At 32.0% G+C, this 18,032-nt stretch overlaps 1 protein-coding gene across 6 annotated transcripts in view; it reads left to right on the forward strand.

Annotated features, from left to right (window-relative positions):
• The window catches only part of DAAM (disheveled-associated activator of morphogenesis-like protein), a 115,213-nt gene that overhangs the window by 91,038 nt on the left and 6,143 nt on the right, over positions 1–18,032 (forward strand). For all 6 annotated transcript variants that reach the window (XM_088186907.1, XM_088186908.1, XM_088186906.1 and 3 more), the window contains one exon: positions 14,712–14,834. In XM_088186907.1, coding sequence (XP_088043033.1) covers positions 14,742–14,834 — 93 coding nt within the window. In that variant the 5' untranslated portion in view covers positions 14,712–14,741. The remainder of the gene's footprint in view (positions 1–14,711; positions 14,835–18,032) is intronic.

Consider the following 18,032-nt stretch of genomic DNA (forward strand, 5'->3'; position numbering starts at 1 on the left):
AAGGGTTAAGTTAGGTTAGGTTAGGCGCCATTGGCGCTTTTCATACTGCGTTTGAATGTCGCCGGCAAAACTTCCGATAGGCGTGTCGACGGACGTGATGATACTCTACGTACGTTTTCATTATTGGGTAGTGTTTTTTTTTTGCTCTTAATCGACTTCACGCTTGATCGATTATCTTTTACTAAAGCGAAGAAAGCCGACGAAAGTGAATTCAATTGAAATTGCGTCATCAGGCATTCATCATCGTCGACTTAATGGACGGATGATATAGTAGCGTTTTTTGTTGTTGCTGTTGTTGTATACATCAATAATTTATCAAACACGCTCAAATATGCGTATTATAGTGAAAGCGATCTTCTAAAACGTATTAAACTATCGCTTACAAAGGATGCTGTTAATACATGGTGCAATAAACCTTTTGGTTTAAATATTCATTTAGGTTCAGTATAGTTATATGATTAAATCCTAGTGCATTTATTATTATTATTTTCTAATAAACAACGTTTTTGTTACGTCGGCGTAAACAAACAATGTTGCGTATCCGAGTGGCATCCGTTTACCATTTTAAACCACTTGCAAAAAACCGTAAACTTCTGAGGAAAGTCATGGTTGGTGCATATCTCCACCGAACAGGTACCGAATCCCCAGGCTATGCATTCTATAAAATCGCATCTGGTTCCACCTCGAATTGATCAAAGATTTGAGGAGTTGAAAGTACGTTGAAGTTTTCCTAAATCTCAAGAATATATAAGCCAGAACATTGTTTTACTTAATCATTTACTTCCACAACTTCATCCATTACTAGCACAAAACTATTTAAGTGCTAATTTTGCCTCGTAACATTTCAAGATTGATAACTAGTGAATAAGTAATGCTAGCGATGACCTCAGCCTATCAGATAGTAAGGGCTAATCCATTTTTTTCTAGAGTCAATCTAGAGTTATTACTGTGCTATGTTATTCTGTAAAATCTATTCTTTATACAGGTGACCCGTTAACTCTTGATTGTTTACCATCATTACAATCATGGAAGTAGATTATAGCATTTAAAAATCATCGTGTTTATTGTCAGTGTCTTAGGTATGTTAAATAAAATAATTTATTACGCGCCAAAATTTTAATAAACAGTTTATATGGTTTTCCGGGGGGTTCTTCTTAAAACTCGCGCACTAAATCATCGCAACCACGGTAATAATACTGTAACTGAACGGACCACCATAATAGCTCTCGTTATGTCCAAGGGAGAAAAAAAGGGAACAAGTTAACACTTTATAATTAGCTTCCAATGCACAAAAAAAATATTGGGTGCGGAAACATCACACCATCGACTATAAAAAAGCACCGTTTAGTTACATTTAACCCGTTGCACAATTCGACCTTCGAAAGTCGCTGCATGGTTATATTTCCGGCGTCTTTCTGGCTTCAAAGTCACACCCCTTAGGGACAGATACATTAAAGTTTATTTGCGCAAAGTTTTACATTTATAGTGCAAAGTATTCAAGTGAAAAATATAAATTTAATAGTGCAATTAATTCACACTCTTTAAAAAATAATACAATAGTCGTAACACATAGTATCATATAATGCAAATTATACATAGATCACTCAGTAATTTTGTCGTTATGTCAAAACGTTCCTTGTTTCTTTATATTTATAACTAAAATAAGGTTATAAATAGAGCAGTCTTGCGGGGCATTATCATATAGCATTTCGTACCATAGGGTCCGTCAGGATACTGATAATATCAGTCTTCATATTGTATGTACATGTATCAATGAACTTGGGTGTTGGATTTACCGATTAGTAGAGTTTAATCAATGAGCTTCATCAACACCTGCCAATTTATCGGACTATAAATAAATTAGTGACCCTTGATATGCTTATTTTGAATGCACAATTTTAGGATATTTAATTTCAACCTGATACTGTAGGGGAAAAAATCATTTTTCCATTGTTAAGCTAACCGACTATTGTTATTTAAAATCCTAATCTCTACCACTAAAGGTTAAGGCTTTCGGTTATTTGGGCGGTGCAAAGGTCAGGGCCACTACAATCGGTGGGAGCATTCCATTTTCGAATTTCACGCATATCGAAAATGATATACGACAGTCGCAACGAAAGGTAAGAACGATTTATTAAGATCATAAAAATGCTTCACCAGGCACTAAAACGCATGTTATTTCAAAAGCGTTTGATCGATAACGCCATAAATATATACATAAAATAAGTATATACATAGTCAAATATATGAAAAGTTCTTTCTAGCGATATTGATTTATCAGAACATTAACAATTATTACATTAAATTGAATTGCAGAACTATTTTAAATAAACGGTAATTCTAATGTGAATATCTCTTCTGCAAATTAAGTGTAGTTTAGCATGCTAAAATTTAGTTCTAATGCTGATAAATTATATTAGAGAATTTCTTCCTCTTGATGCTTTTCTTAATATTATAAAAACCAAGATGCAGAACTGTTTCTAATTATATTTTAAAATATAAGCGCGTCTATTCTGACGCTGCTAGTATCAATTTGCGTTGTATTACCTAAACTAAACGCTGTTAAAGTCATACTTGAGAGTCAGAACTATTTTAAATTAATTTTAAAGTAAAATTAATCATGCTCACCGTCAATCGAATGTATTTTTTCTCACTGAAATTTAGTTCTGGCGTTCCAAAATTGCGCTCGAAACTAGGAAGTCGCCGTTTCCTATACACTTTCGACGGCCCCCGGGCCGGCCAATATTCCGCCGGACCGTAACACGGTGTTTGACTTTCTTCTGCGGATCTAATGGCCCTGTCTTAGTGCAGAACATAAATAATGACCCTATGGTATGGCACGCGTTCCGCGATTCCCTCAGCGGGCCGGTTCTTCTGCCCGGGGCGCCAGCCCAGCACTTGCCACTCGGTTCTTCTCCGACTTGGATTCCGTCCGAGTTCGACCACTTTCACCGCCGTTGGCCAATCTCCTCCCAGTGTGGACCGTGACTCATCAACCGTGGACCATGACCTTCGGATTTCGAACAGCGAAGCGACGGATTCTGACAAAATAAAGAATTAGCGGATTTTTTAGCTTGAAAGATAATAAAGATTCATTATAGTAGTCCCTGTATACTGTACGATATCATTACGGTACACAATTTCCAGCTCTACAATTCGTGTAATAAGTGGATATTAAGATAATATACGTGCTATGTCTAGTTGACACTTCGTAGCTGACATTAAATGTACAAATGTGCAATAATATCAGTGCATTAAGGAAATGGGTGACAAAAACCATAGACTGTCAACAGCTTCCCTTAGTAGTTTGAAGTAATGCTTAGCGACATACAACCCCAGTATCTCAAGAACCTAAGTTGCACATTCTGCACCATTCACACTATGCAGATCCTGTTTGTAGGAAACACATCGCTGGAGTGTTCCAGTGTTAACATTCCTTTTAAGCAGGCCGCTAAAACTCATTATATATTCTGCATTGAACAAAAAATATTATTTTTTATTCGATGCAGTGTAAATAACTTTTTATGAATTGTAAAAATCATATGGAAAGCGACGATTTTGAGTGGTCCATATACTATAATAAATATTTTTTTCAACAATATAAAAATTAAAAAATTGATAAAGGTACATAAATATTACATTATTATTTTATTAAAAAATTTTATACGAGATATCATTAATTCTGCCTAAAATATTTAATGCATGTTTAACTAAATTTCCATCACATAATATTTTCTCTCGTATTTTGAAAATAATAACATCTTATTGTATGATGTATACAGTATTAACATATTCGGTAATCCCTGTCCCTTTTCTTACTACCTGCTCTGAATGCAGCTGTAAATGTTTTTGACTCGAACAAAATTTCAGCAGTCGTAATTCATTTGAAAATATTCTCATATAAAGTATCTCAAAAACCTTTTATATATGTTTTTTTTATTAAGATGGAATTTTTGGGTATTTACGAATTCCAAAGGTATATACATATTGGCTATTTCAGATGATATATTTTGTTTTTAAAATAAAAATATATTTAAACTGTTCAAAAAAATAATCGCACCGCTTATTCTCTGCTTAGTTGCGCTGTAAGACCCTGAGTAAAATATATTCTCTTATACCATAGAAAATCTAACCTCTGTTCATATAAATATAAATAGTATATAAAATCTGACAGGTGCTAAAAAAATTATATGATTTCAACTTTTTTATGTGTGTAATATTTACATTTACAGTGAATGTGTATTTTTTAGTGAAGTTATATTTTTTATATTGAAGTCGAAATACATTTTCACTAGTAGATATGTATTTTTATGCTGCTCTAAAATGTCTACGAAACTCAATTTGACCATTGCGAAACATTCATTTGTTGTTCAAACCCAAACCTAACCTAACTAAAGTTCCAAAAATAATTATAGTCTTAGAACTTTTAATAAATCAAATCCAAAATACAAACTAAGCCAACACTTATCTCAAAGGAAAATAAGCGCATGAATAAATACATCGCATCTCGCATATTGCTCTATAGTTTATCTGCACTTGGATGTTACTGTTTTAAAAATAAGATAGCTATCTTTATCGATATTACTATGGATTTCTAATATAAGAAGGCTGATCAAAGTATATTCAAACCGAATTTTGGTCAATAGGAGGGCGCAAAAACAATTATCACTTCTCAGAAGTCAAAAATTCACGGCAAAAGCAATAAAATCGTGTCGGCGCCGTCGCAGTGGGAACGCTCGGTAACGAGCGTTCCCACTGCGACGGCGACGGCACGATTTTATTGCTTTTGACGTGAATTTTTGACTTCTGAGAAGGGATAATTGCTTTTTGCGCTCTCTTATTGGGCAAAATTCGGTTTAGATGTGCTTTATTCGATTTTAAAAATATTTTTTTAAGTCTTAATATAAACTCTTGATAATTGAGCGTTTTCACCGCGATGGCACGTTTTTATTGCTTTTGACCTAGACTGGAAATTCACTATATGGCAACACTGAGCAGCAAATAAAACATGACTTATTATCAGATAATCTATCAGACTATCTTAACTAAAATACTTTATTGATGTTAAAATAACGAAATTTAATATGACTAAATATTAGGTAACCTATAAACGAATGTCTAAATGTTTTTTTAATTAAAGTTTTAACAATCTGTCGTGTTTTATCCATTGATAACTGAGTACATTTTTTGTTAAATTTGCATTGGTGCACATCTTAGCTCCATAACATTCTGATATTTAAAAAAATAGGCCCTTAAATCACGATAGCAGAATTTTTATCAAATAAAAATATTATATGAATTTATTAAAAAAATAAAAAAGTTTGTGAAGTGCTAAGTGAAGATATCCGTAAATGTCAAAGATGGTTTAAAGAAAGGTTTTGTAAAATATGGTTAATTTTTTTTTTATTAATGTTAAAAATTCAATACCTGCATATAATATTTACGTATGATATCAACGAGCCCTTTCTTTACTGATTAATATAATAGCTTTACTCTTGTTATAAATTTGAACCCTTTCAAGTCTCAAATCATGATGAATGTAGTGATAAATTCTTCCCGTTCCGCTACCATGTCACGATTTATAATATACGACTGTGGACTACCTGAATTATTGTATCTCATGCAAATATCTCATAGAAATGTCTTTCATCGAGTATCACACAATACTCACGAACAGTTATTATTAGTATTAAATGTGAATATTCTTTGAAGTAGTTTTCTTCATCGATTTAATTAAGATTTTGATTAACTATTACGCTAAGTAATATTTTGAAATTTCAACGCTATTAATGTAGTGATTGTCTTATCAAAATGACCTTCACGGACTTTAATGATCGACTCTCTTTAAACAAAATTTTTATTTCATCCCACGTGTGACGCAACATAACATATTTCTAAAAGTTTTTACTACTTTTTTATTACGCCCCGACTTTCTTTTGTGCCTATAGTTACCAATTTTCAATTAACCTCTTCACCAGATACATAAAAAGCAAGCAATAAAGATGTTGATATTAATTTGAAATGATTAGTACATAAAGCGACGAAAGCTATTAAAATACTATTGGCGAGCATCGTTTCATTAATTTCATACGATCGTAAATAAATTATTTAGACCTTGGTGTCCACTTTCCCTGGGGATATGAGTGTAAAGCGTAAACCCTACGCGGGAAGACCGGCATTTTAAAGCCTCCATAAAATAGCAGGTTGACTTTCATTTTCTTTTACGACTACTCCGGGACGATCACATAGTGATAGCGTCGTATTTTTAAACATAATTTATATCAGTGGACAGATTGTACGACAGCGGCAATCCTAAATCTGGTCTGATTTATAGATCGTTTACTTCTGGTTTCAATTACTCTGAATAAAATCTGGTTTAAATAACTCTTAGCTTATCTGATGTTTATGATATACAGCTAAATAAGAACAGACGTTGATCTTCTTAAAAACTATGAAAATTCAGTAACGTCTAAAACAATAAATATAAATTTAGAATTCGAGATAATATTCAAACATAATTTATTTGTATGCTGCGTGACTTAACTTCTTGAAATAGTTCAATTTTTAATCTGCAAGAGTATCACATCAAAATGACACTTTAAAGTGTTGTTTCTTAGCCTCTTTAGGTCGTTAACCAGATTAGATAGTATATGTAAGCCCAAGCTAATATTTTTAGAATATCTTGTAAATGTCAATATTGTAAAACTGAATTTACGTTGATACAAATAAATTCATGTATTGTCGAAAGATTTTTTTACAAGCATGTTGATCAGTTTAAAACTATTCAAAAAGAGAACTTTGCAAAACAACACGAACAATTGATACAGTCAGTGTAAGGCGCCGGTAGGTGCGGTTCATAAAAATAACATCATTGCCATATCTAATTTTTTAATCATCGCCGTAACACAAATGTTCTAATTAGATATTTAGTAGATTACAAGTAATCTGTTTTCGCCCCAATAATATAATTGGCTAGATGATTTTAAACGGCAAAGGACTTCTCCTTACCTAAAAATATTATATAAGCTAAAACACGGCACACTTAATTCACTTCCATCTAGAGTCTCCAATTACTCGAACCATCAACTACTCGAGTATCGAATATTAAAATTTTAAAATACTCGAGTACTCGAGTACTTTCGAGTATTTACCAAATGTACCAAAATAGCTATTATTCAAATTCGTGCACATATAAATAAATAAATAAAATACTTAGTATGTTAATTTTTACAATTATTTTAACTTCACGAACATACTTTTTAAAAACAATAATGCAAAAAGTGTCTCGAATTTAATATTACTGCTAACCTTTGGTTTTATTATTCCCGTTATGGAAAAAACCCTTTCCGTTGCTGTTGATGTTGGTCTTATTGTCATTAACGCGTTGGATAAAGATTCTAATTTATATCTGTTCGCTTTTTATAGATATACAATTTTTTGAACTCTCTTTTTATGTTCTCTTCTTTCATTCCCTTCTCTGCTTTTCTCTTATTTCCTTCGACTATTGACAAAATAGCATTTTGTAATTCTTCTTGAATAGACTTTTTTTCTTAACAATATACAATATTCTACTCCTTCTGATTAATGCGAAGAATTTAAATCTATATCCTTCGAAGATGTATTTGGGTGAATCTCTTTCACTCTAGAGCTAAACGGTTCGCAAAGAACTGACTTTACTTTAAATGCCTTTAAAACACACAATTGTTTTGATTTCTATTTTAAGCTGAGGGATCAGTATAAACAATTTACAACACTTTACGCTACAACTGCATAGTCATAAAACATAAAAAAAATTTTTTGTTGATATTTCATATTGTTCATTGCCATAAATTAGATAAGTCGGGACTGTCAAACAGAAAACACAAAAGAAATTTCTCCGTCGTACCCACTAACATAGCCGACGACCGGAACTATGCAACTATGGAACTATGAAAAAATTATACCTGATAGTAACCGCTCTAACTCGAGACTTCGGGCATAAACGCCAAATAAAAGCAAGACGTTAACCTTTACCGGACCGAGTTAAAGTTATTTTTGTTTCTGAAATATTTCAAAAAATTTTAATTTCGAGTATTAATCGAGTAATTTTCAAAATACTCGATTATTAAGTACTTGAAAAATAGACAAAAATACTCGAGTATCGAGTACTCGATTACTCGAATTGGAGACTCTACTTCCATCCATTTGCTTCCGACTTGAAACAAACGTGATTTTAACGGAAATACGCCGAGTTTCGACCGAGACTATCTTTTGAAGCACTCGATTTTCACGTCAGGTTAGACTACGAAGTCACCGTAATCCAAGAGTTCAACCAGATCTTATAGACGACTCGGGAACAACGAAACGCAAGGCTTCGGAATTAAGCGCGTTTATACATATACTACTGACTCCTCATATTGGATGTAATTTAAAAATTATTACAAATTTAATGAAATGAATACTGTCCGTATACTGATTTTTGACGAGATTTGTTTTTATTATATCAATGTTACAGAGATATATTTGCACTAGTAAAAATATAATTTCACTAACTGGAGCAATGAAAATATTTCAAAATATTGATTTTTTTAATTTTTTTTTTTTTAATTAAATTGAAGTCGAATAGTTTTGTATGTGTAATATTTATCATCCGGTGATATATTGTTTTCTGTGACCGTTTCATAACAAAGAAATATTGATTCAATTCAGTAAAAACACTTGCGTGTTATGTATGTATTTTTTTCTGGTCGTTACGAGGGTTTTTGTGTGGTACCATCCTTTACGCTATTGTCTTGTTTCCTTGTAGTTGAATGATCATTTTGGTCACAGTAAATTAACGCGAGCTTTAAGATTAAGACCCCACAAGTTTATCAATAAACCAGGGGACCGAGTATAACTTATTTTAAATTTTGAAACCGAGCTCCATCGAACACTTCGGACTGCACGAAACCTTAACAACAACAGAATACAACGACACGCACAATAACAACATAGATTTGTGGCATCGATGAACATAATTTTTATAGAAAAACCATAAAATTTCTTAATGCACAATTCTATCATTTATAATTAAAATGGCGGATTTCAAAAAAGAACACCTACAAAAAATTAGCTGTTCTCATGGGAAGATGTCAAAATTTCCCTTGACGTGCTTACATTATATTGACAATGCAGCATCATTGCATTCAATTCCTTTCGCCTTGCACCGATGCATCTCTGAATCATTGCTTCGTTAAAGGCATTGTCCAAAGAAGTTCTACAAGGTCAATAAAAGCGGCGCCAATCAATTTGGCAGGCGTGCTGTTTTAATTGTAACGTACGATCCTTTCGACCAGATTGACATATTTAAGCGCCGGGCCACTCGAGGTCCTCCTGCCTTTGACCTCAGCAGAATTCCTGGCGATGACAGTCCTGTTCGCAAGCGTTAATTTGCAGCGATAAGCCATAATGCGTTCATATTTTTAATCCTAAAGGCCTTCTGGTGGACTCGGACCCTTTGTACGATACCTACTCTTACTACCCATTCTCGTCTTGTTAATCGTGAAATATGCACACATGGTTATCTTTGCGAGAATCGTGCATTGCATCCTGTAGCCTTCGAGACAATTGTTTCTGTAAATCTAGTAAATGTGAATTTTATCTGTTAATTTATAGGATATGTGTATATTTATCTGATCTATATTTTACTTTACTTTAATACCTCCATAAATTAGTAGCACTAGTTTAGCTTTATCATTTGATAGAGCTCATAGCAGAAAAGTGTTTTTTTAATAACACAGTATATGAATCGTATGTTTGTAGTACATGTTATATGATAAAAATCAGTTAAATGAAGAATAGAATGAAAAAACAATGCTATTTGCTTAATATGCTCGGATAAATATCCATATTTATTTGGAACATAATAATGATATTAATATCAAAAGTTGATTACTATAAATAAAATTTTCAGTAAAAGAGTTTATGGGTAGATGGTAAATTGTTAGAGACACGTATTTTTAGCAATTAAATAAATGCTAAAAATCAAAAGAGGCGAAAAAAATATATAATGCTAATTTATATAACCCGTCTTTTGAATATATTCGTTACAAAGTTATTCATGGGGTGTTAACTGTTCTGACCAACGCTCACTCGCTGCCGCTCGCTAGCACCTAACCTGTTCAACATTTAAACGAAAAGCTTGTTATAAGCACAAGGATATTTTTTTTATTTATTGTACGATCGACGCTTTTTTAGCTATCGATGGTCACCCGGTTTGTACCAATTTCCATAATTTTCGCTTCCAGATGCAGATGAATTAATTTTAATATTATTTCAACGCCTAATAAATACTTAAAAATAAATGGACATGCACATTATATAGTCATATTTTAATTTTTCTTCACCTATAGGTAGGGTTAAATTATAATAACAATCTTTCTTTCTTATATATTCATCAAGGCTATGATTTTATTTTTTTCCTTATATTCTCCCGTTCTCCGGCAAGAATAAGGTATATTCTTTCTAAAGCATTAGATATATCTTCAATCTTCTTAATTATAAATTGAAGAAAACCTCGTTCGAAAATCTTTGAGTATTATTTTTGTACTTTTTAGAAAAGGATTGTACTATTTCTATCAACATAAAAAAACGGGAAAGTTGTAATTTTAAATTTTCCTTGAAATCGTTTGAATATTCTGATTGTGAATAAGATCGAGAAATTGCCTTATATAAAATAATTGGGCATTTTCCGACACTAAAAACACTAAAAGGCAAACGGTTGATGGAAGCCCACAGAATCCACAGAGAATCAAATGCATCTAAACAATTTTAAACAATCGACATATAAATAATAATGTATTTTCTTTAACAAATCTTTTAAGCACAGTTTAATAAATAATTATAAATTAATTTACAATAAAGGGAACATTGTCGCGTCAGACTAACAATTCAGCACCATAAATTCGCGCATGACCTCAAATAAATAAATTGTCACCGCAATATCTGAAACTTGACCCCAACGATTTATAGACTGTCAACAAATTCCAATGTTTATTGCTTACAGTTCTTCTCAGCTTGCTGAAATTAAACACTCACCCACGCTCGAACAGTTTGTTGTCCAACAACAATTTCCAATTTCAACGATGATGATGATGCTGATGGTGATGTCATCCCCATAGTGTTTCACTTTCGATTCAATCCAGATTGGAGGAATTTTTCTGCATAACCAAAGACAATTTCGTAATAGAGCAATTACGGTCGGTCATTTCGCCCGCTTTCTTTTCCAATCGATGGTGTTTTGGGAGAAAAAATATCGCTCGAGCTAACGATCATTAAAGTTGGAAAAAATATTACACGCGTAATAGATTTTGGATTTGCCGATAAAATAAATACGTGAGCGATGAAAGTTCGACGAAATTATCTCGAGGTAATATTTTATTATTTTTTGTGGATATCCATCGCAAATTCCATATCTTTTTGTATTTACTTTTTTATTGCCTACATAACTTTCATTATTAATCGGCTATTATATGATGGTGTTTTTTAATGATTTTCTATTTTATTTTATTATTATTTTACATAATAGTATTCAATTAAAAATTAGTGTAAATAAGCTAAAAATATAATGATCATCTAGAAAATGATGTTATTATTTTACGTGTCGTTGATGTATCATGTTATGAAGATTTTGAGGTCTGATATCTTCGTTGAAACTCAGCGACTCTTCTCAGTTTCCAACTTCAAGTTTATGGCGAACCATCTCAATGCCTCCTAATTTAACTATCGGTAACTCTAACTTCAATATTTACTGATGAATTTGCCATAAAAAAAATGTTATCGCTAGCTGCAACTTGAGTGAATATCAATATTATGTGTTCTGACGGACCGTTTGATACAGAAGTTTGTCATGAACTTATGTTTTTCGAACGGTCTAGTTGTTTTTTTTTAATTATTTAAATTGCCACCGACAATATGTGTCGCTTTGATAAGTATTTCGCTTGTTTTGGAGTACCACAAGGATCCAATATGTATCCTCTGCTCTTAATCAGGAACGTTATTAGGGAGGGGGGAGGGCAGTTTGAGACATTTGCGCCCTTGAATTTGGTCAGGAAAATTTAATACTATACTCAATTACACGTAGTTTTCAACTATTCGAATATTGAATAAAAATGGCTGAAGTATTCGAATATATTTGTAAAAAAATACTCGGTTTTTTAACCAATTTATGCAGAAAATCAATTATTTGCTTGCATATATTAATTAATAAAAAAATAATTATTGTAATTAAAAAAAATTATGCATACTTTTTGATTAGGGACGTCATTTCAGCTTTTTCAAATCATCACAATTAAGAAAAACATTTTAAATACATAATTTTATCTCTATAATAGCTTATAGTGCTTGGAATGAATTTGATATACATAAATTCAGATCCGTATTGGCGTTTGTTTTGTGCGGATTTGCATATAAATAAAGTAACTAAAATAAATTACCCACGATCGAATTATTTAACTGATTGTAATATTATATATCAAAAACGTGAAATGAACTTCACAAAAATTTGCGACGCACGCCTCTTTTTGAGATAAGCGTAAATAAATGGTGTGCCTTTCAAATATTTTGTTTCGTTTAACGAACGAATTCTGTGAATTTCTGTCATAGTAGATACAGCCAACAAGCATTCAATTCACAAATGTTTTTCGAATGCGATTTTTTTGTTTAGAACAAGCGTCTCATTGTCTCGCGTTTCGAAACAAAATAAAGACGCATCAAGAGCGGCACTAATCACTTGAGTATATTGAAAGATTACCTGTGCTGCTCAAGTATATAAATTGTTTTAATCTAAAAGTAAACGTCTAATCAGTTGATGTTATTTAAAATTTATACATATTTCAACGCTTTTACAATTTTTATCACACAACTAAAAACGTTCTGTAATAGTATAAAAGGTTCTTCAACACGACAACGCCCGTTTTTTGCTACTTCCTGCTATTGACAGAATACTTGAAATTTTTAAGGGACTGAGATCATATTTTATTACACAAAACACTGCCCACTGATAATAAAATGATTGCGATGAAATTAAGTTGTAGTTTGTGCAAGGGCAACTCAAAATGTTTAACAAATCTATTTTAAATATGGAAAGTAGAAAAGCGACTGGAAATGATATTGTCAGTGAAATTATAAAATTAAAAACTAATCTTGAGGAAAGGCATGATATTAAAATTATACCTCAAAATGCAATAAAAAATATTAGAAAACCGTATTAATATTAATTAGACCCTACAAGAATTTACAAAATATAATGAACGATGTATTTCTTACATTAGGCTATGGAAAACAATTTTGGTAGAGCAGAATCTTTAATTGAATTAGCTTGGTCTGAAATTGCTGTTTCAGGTAAAATAAAAATAATAAAACTGTTGCAAATAATACAATAAATATTAATGAAGTGGTGGTTGTAAAAGTTTTTTGGTCATTTCATTGCCGAATCTTATCCAAATTATATAATATATTTTTAGCTTGCTAAACACACCTTCACCTGTTGAAAAGGTATTCTAAATAATGAATAGCATATGGTCTGAAGAAAGAAGTAGAATGAGTGAATCAACAGTAAAAGTTTTATTGAGCTGCAAATTTAATAGTGAATTTTTTGACGCCATTTAAAATAACAAAGATTTTTTAAGGAAAGTTTAAGCTAGTGATAAATATGTTTAACTTTTTATTAGTAAGTTATGTTTAGTTAAGACTTGATCAATTTTTTTCTGTTTCCTGGGCTCAAAATTTCGCTCAGGGGACAGAGACTTTCATCAAATTAGGAGGCCATCACATTCGTAAACGCCTATTTTATAGAAGATGATGCCAATTACTATTTAAACTGATTAAAGAAAAGTGTATAGACTTACAAGGAGACTATGTTGAATAATAAAACTGAATTTTAAGTTGTTTCTGTGTTAGGCTGGAAACTTTTCAGACTGCCCTCGTATATCAAATAACTTATGAAGTGCCGAAGGGACGGCAAAGTTTTTAATATAATATTCATCACACTGTCTGCAAATCTGAGTTACTTTTGTACTTCTCCGAGTATCAGAAAACGATTAAGTTTACAAAGACAAATTGAAAATATATTATAGAGGATAACTTTCTCTTGAGTAACACTTTGTCGTCGCATACAAAAAAGACAGTATTATTACACTTCGAATTAAAATTTATCGTTTCGCAGATCTACATACATATGTATACTAAAATGTTAATATTGTGCGCTGACAAAAATGTGCTACTCAATAAAAATAATATCACTAGATGCTGCATTTTTAACATCGAAGAAAATTCCGTGAATATATTTTATTCATCTTAACCTTCGTAAACATATAAAATAAATAAATAACAATTTATTGTATATATATATAAATATTTTACATATGTGTTATTTCTCAGTAATACATTAAAGTTTAAAATACGACCACTCACTGTGCCTAACTACATTATTCTACTGATATCTACCATAAAATCAAATCCAATCAAATCACTGTAGCATTTATATTTCGATCACGTTTACGAAACATAAAAGTTACCATGTAAGTCCGTTTTCCATTTTCCTGATTAGGAGTTGATTTGCAGAATCGCCGTTCCCTCTTACTGCGATTTCCCAAGTCCGAACATGCAATTTAAGGAGTAGATAAGATCTGAACGCATAAACGAATGTAGAAAGTTAACTTTTCACTAACACGTGTTTTTTATTATATTTTCAGAATGACGAACCGCCTGAAATCACCTACTGCATGGTTGATCATGCAGGGACCCTACAACCAGTCACCCCAACCCTGCCGATGCCTCCACAGGACGAACTCGACGCCAAGTTCGCCGAACTTGTGGTAAACACGACTTTCCTTGTTTACACGCGTTGTTTACAACGGTATGGAATAAGTGAACGGCTCGATACATCTATCTATACTCGATACATTATTTTCGCGAAGAAACTTTCGACTGCCTCTCGGCGAGAGTTTCATTACTACACGCATTCATCCGAGATTAAACAAGCAAATGTCCACGACCAAAGTGACGTAATGGGCACAGGTGTGAATTCTTGATATCTGCGTAGAAGAGCTGCTGCGCCAAAAAAATAAATTGTCTAAATTCATAGAGGAAAGGAATGTATTTATTTATTTATTTTACTCAGTAAATTCATACGGTATCGGAATTTGGTCAGCAGAGACTTGTCCAATTTTTTTCGAATAGCTTTTCTCTAGCTAGCATTAGTTTCGTCATGCAATTGCACCCAGTTAGAAAAATTGGGATAAATCACATCACTGCTATTTAATGATCAAAGTAGCGTTCTTCACCTAATACACGATTAAATTGTGAAAAGTTCGCTTGTTTTAGAATTGCTAGAGTTTGAGAAAGAAAATATTTTTAGAGGTCTCGTTTTAATTAGTCGCTATCTCCTCTTCAAAGCGCTGTTGTAAGGTCAAGACCGGTCTTTCGAAATCCACGACGATCAATCAAGCCCTTTCCACTGAATGTAGATTTTACTTTCTCGAATGATATCATTTTTTACGGTCTCGTTTTATCTATTCGATTTTTTAATATACAAGTCTTCGATGCGATATTATATACTATGTATCTATATATTTACTATAAATGCTAATAACACAATATTAATATTGTATAATGTGTAATCGAATCACTACAAAATAGAGATTAATTTCATTCATTATGCAAAATAATCAATGCAACGAACCGAAGCGATCAAAAATTACTTCCCTTTAAATGATACTTTTCGAAGAATCAATAGGATCATTAAAGATACATAAAATAGGAATTACGTACCATTGAATATTTATTGTTTTAAAATAAAATTCTACAAATTTAGGCTTACGATTACTTTCTTTAAGCATTATTATTTTAATAATTTAGTTACTTAGAAGTAACTTTTTCGAGATCGTGTATTTGTGGTTTGCATATACATATGTATTTAATTAAGTTCTAAGTTACATTAGACATGGTACATATAAAATAGAGAAAACAATTGTAAGTGTAGCTACTATAGGGACGCGATATCTGAGGTCAATCCCAGGAACGTCATTTGGGGAAGGGACAGATGGAGGCATTTGCTCCCTTGAATTTAGCCAGATAAAATGCATGTCATTTAATGAAAAATAAAAAAAAACGACCACTGACTTGCCAACTTTTGCCCCCTCCCCTCCCCTTTGAAATAGCTTAAATGACGTTCCTGGTTCTTAACCAGATATTCTCAGATTATCCGTCAAAGAAAATCTGAAAAAAACAGTCTCGAATCTATCCCAATTTTGTGGAGTGAAAATATAATTTATCTGTCATGTACTAGTAAAATTATTTGATTTCAACTTTTCCATACGTAGTTATATATACATTTATGTACTTATAATTATTTATTTACATGCGACGTATAAATGTACAGTGAATGTGTATTTTTCTGTGAAGTCCGAATACATTTTCACCAGTAGATACATATTTATAGGCGCTTCTGCTTTAAAAAGTCTATTAATCTCAATTTGACAGTTGCGAAACGTACATTTGCTGTTCAAACCCAAACCTAACCTATACGAATTAACCAAACCCAACTTGACCTAATGTAATAGTTTTAGAACTAAATTTATTTTAGAACTTTCTCCATAGTTTGTCTGCACTTCGATATTACACTTATGTTTTAAAAATTTGATAGCTATCCTTACCGATATTACTACGGAATTCTAATATGACAGTATTGGTCAAAGTATATTCAAACCAAATTTTGGTCAATAGGAGGGCACAAAAACAATTATAACTTCTCAGAAGTCAAAAATCCACGTCAAAAGCAATAAAATCGTGTCCGTGCCGTTGCAGTGGGAACGCTCGGTAACGATATGCTTCATTCGACTCACTTTGTAAGTCGTTATATTATTATAAAAAATCTTAACCAATCGTTTTTGCTGTGAATTTTTGACTTCTGAGAAATGATCATTTTTTTGCGCCCTTCTATCGACCAAAATTCGGTTATGGGGCAGATATGTGTATTTGCCCCCCCCCCCTCCCTTCTAGAATTTTTCCAAAAATGCATGTAAGGAATCTTAATGAAGTCAAAATATTAATAAAATGACCAGTGATTTGCCAACTTTTACCCATTCTCCCTAAAAAAAAAAACTGAAATGCTGTTTCTGGTCAATCTTTGAAAGTCTCCGTGAATGCATTTCTAATGGCTTTGGAAGAGCTAATGGTGGAAGGGAGTTATTCTGTTTAAACCTACTCTGTATTTCGACAACTAAAAATGTGATTGCCCGACCATGACTCGTATCCGTTATCCTTGGCGAAGGGAAGGTGTTTCTCGGGAACAAAACTACATGTATTTAGATGACTCATTTAAATTTCCATCGACCAGTCACCTCTTAACTTGTTCCTGTTAGCAGTTTTTGCGTGGCACATGGTCGCCACAACTACTTATATAATTATTTCTTAAATGTATAAATTAATTAATAATAATATTTTTAGGCACTGGGCAGTCGATTGAAAATTTATTTACTAATTAAAAATATAATTAAAAAAAACTAGTGCATTTTAAGAAAAATACCGAAACAAGTATAACTTTTCCGCTGCACTATATTATATAGGTTATCTTTTTATTGTGATTTTTAAAGAAAATACATGAGGAAAGTATTTGAAAATTCGAATATATTGTTACCGGTATCAATTATTTTAACGATTTAATGAAAAAAATCAAATAATTGCTTGTAAAATATTATATAATTAAAAAATGCTTAGCTTTTTGAATTTTATAGAATATGCATAACACAATTCTATGCAAATTACTGATCAGTTTCGTTCAATGAACGAATTCTGCGAATTTTGGTCATAGTAGACACCGCCGATAAATATTCACAAGTTTTATTTAGAAGAAGCTTCTCATTGTTTCGCATTTAGAAACAAAATAAAGGACCATGGATTTTAGAGCGCAACTAATCAAAAAACGACTGTGTTCCTTAAGTATATAAATTGTTTTATTCTAAGATATTTTTCAAATTTTATTCGAGATAGTATAAACGAATATTTTACGAATA

The sequence above is a fragment of the Plectrocnemia conspersa genome, unplaced genomic scaffold, assembly GCF_051122295.1.
Source record: "Plectrocnemia conspersa isolate PC_06_02 unplaced genomic scaffold, ASM5112229v1 ptg000005l, whole genome shotgun sequence".
Classification (NCBI taxonomy): domain Eukaryota; kingdom Metazoa; phylum Arthropoda; class Insecta; order Trichoptera; family Polycentropodidae; genus Plectrocnemia; species Plectrocnemia conspersa.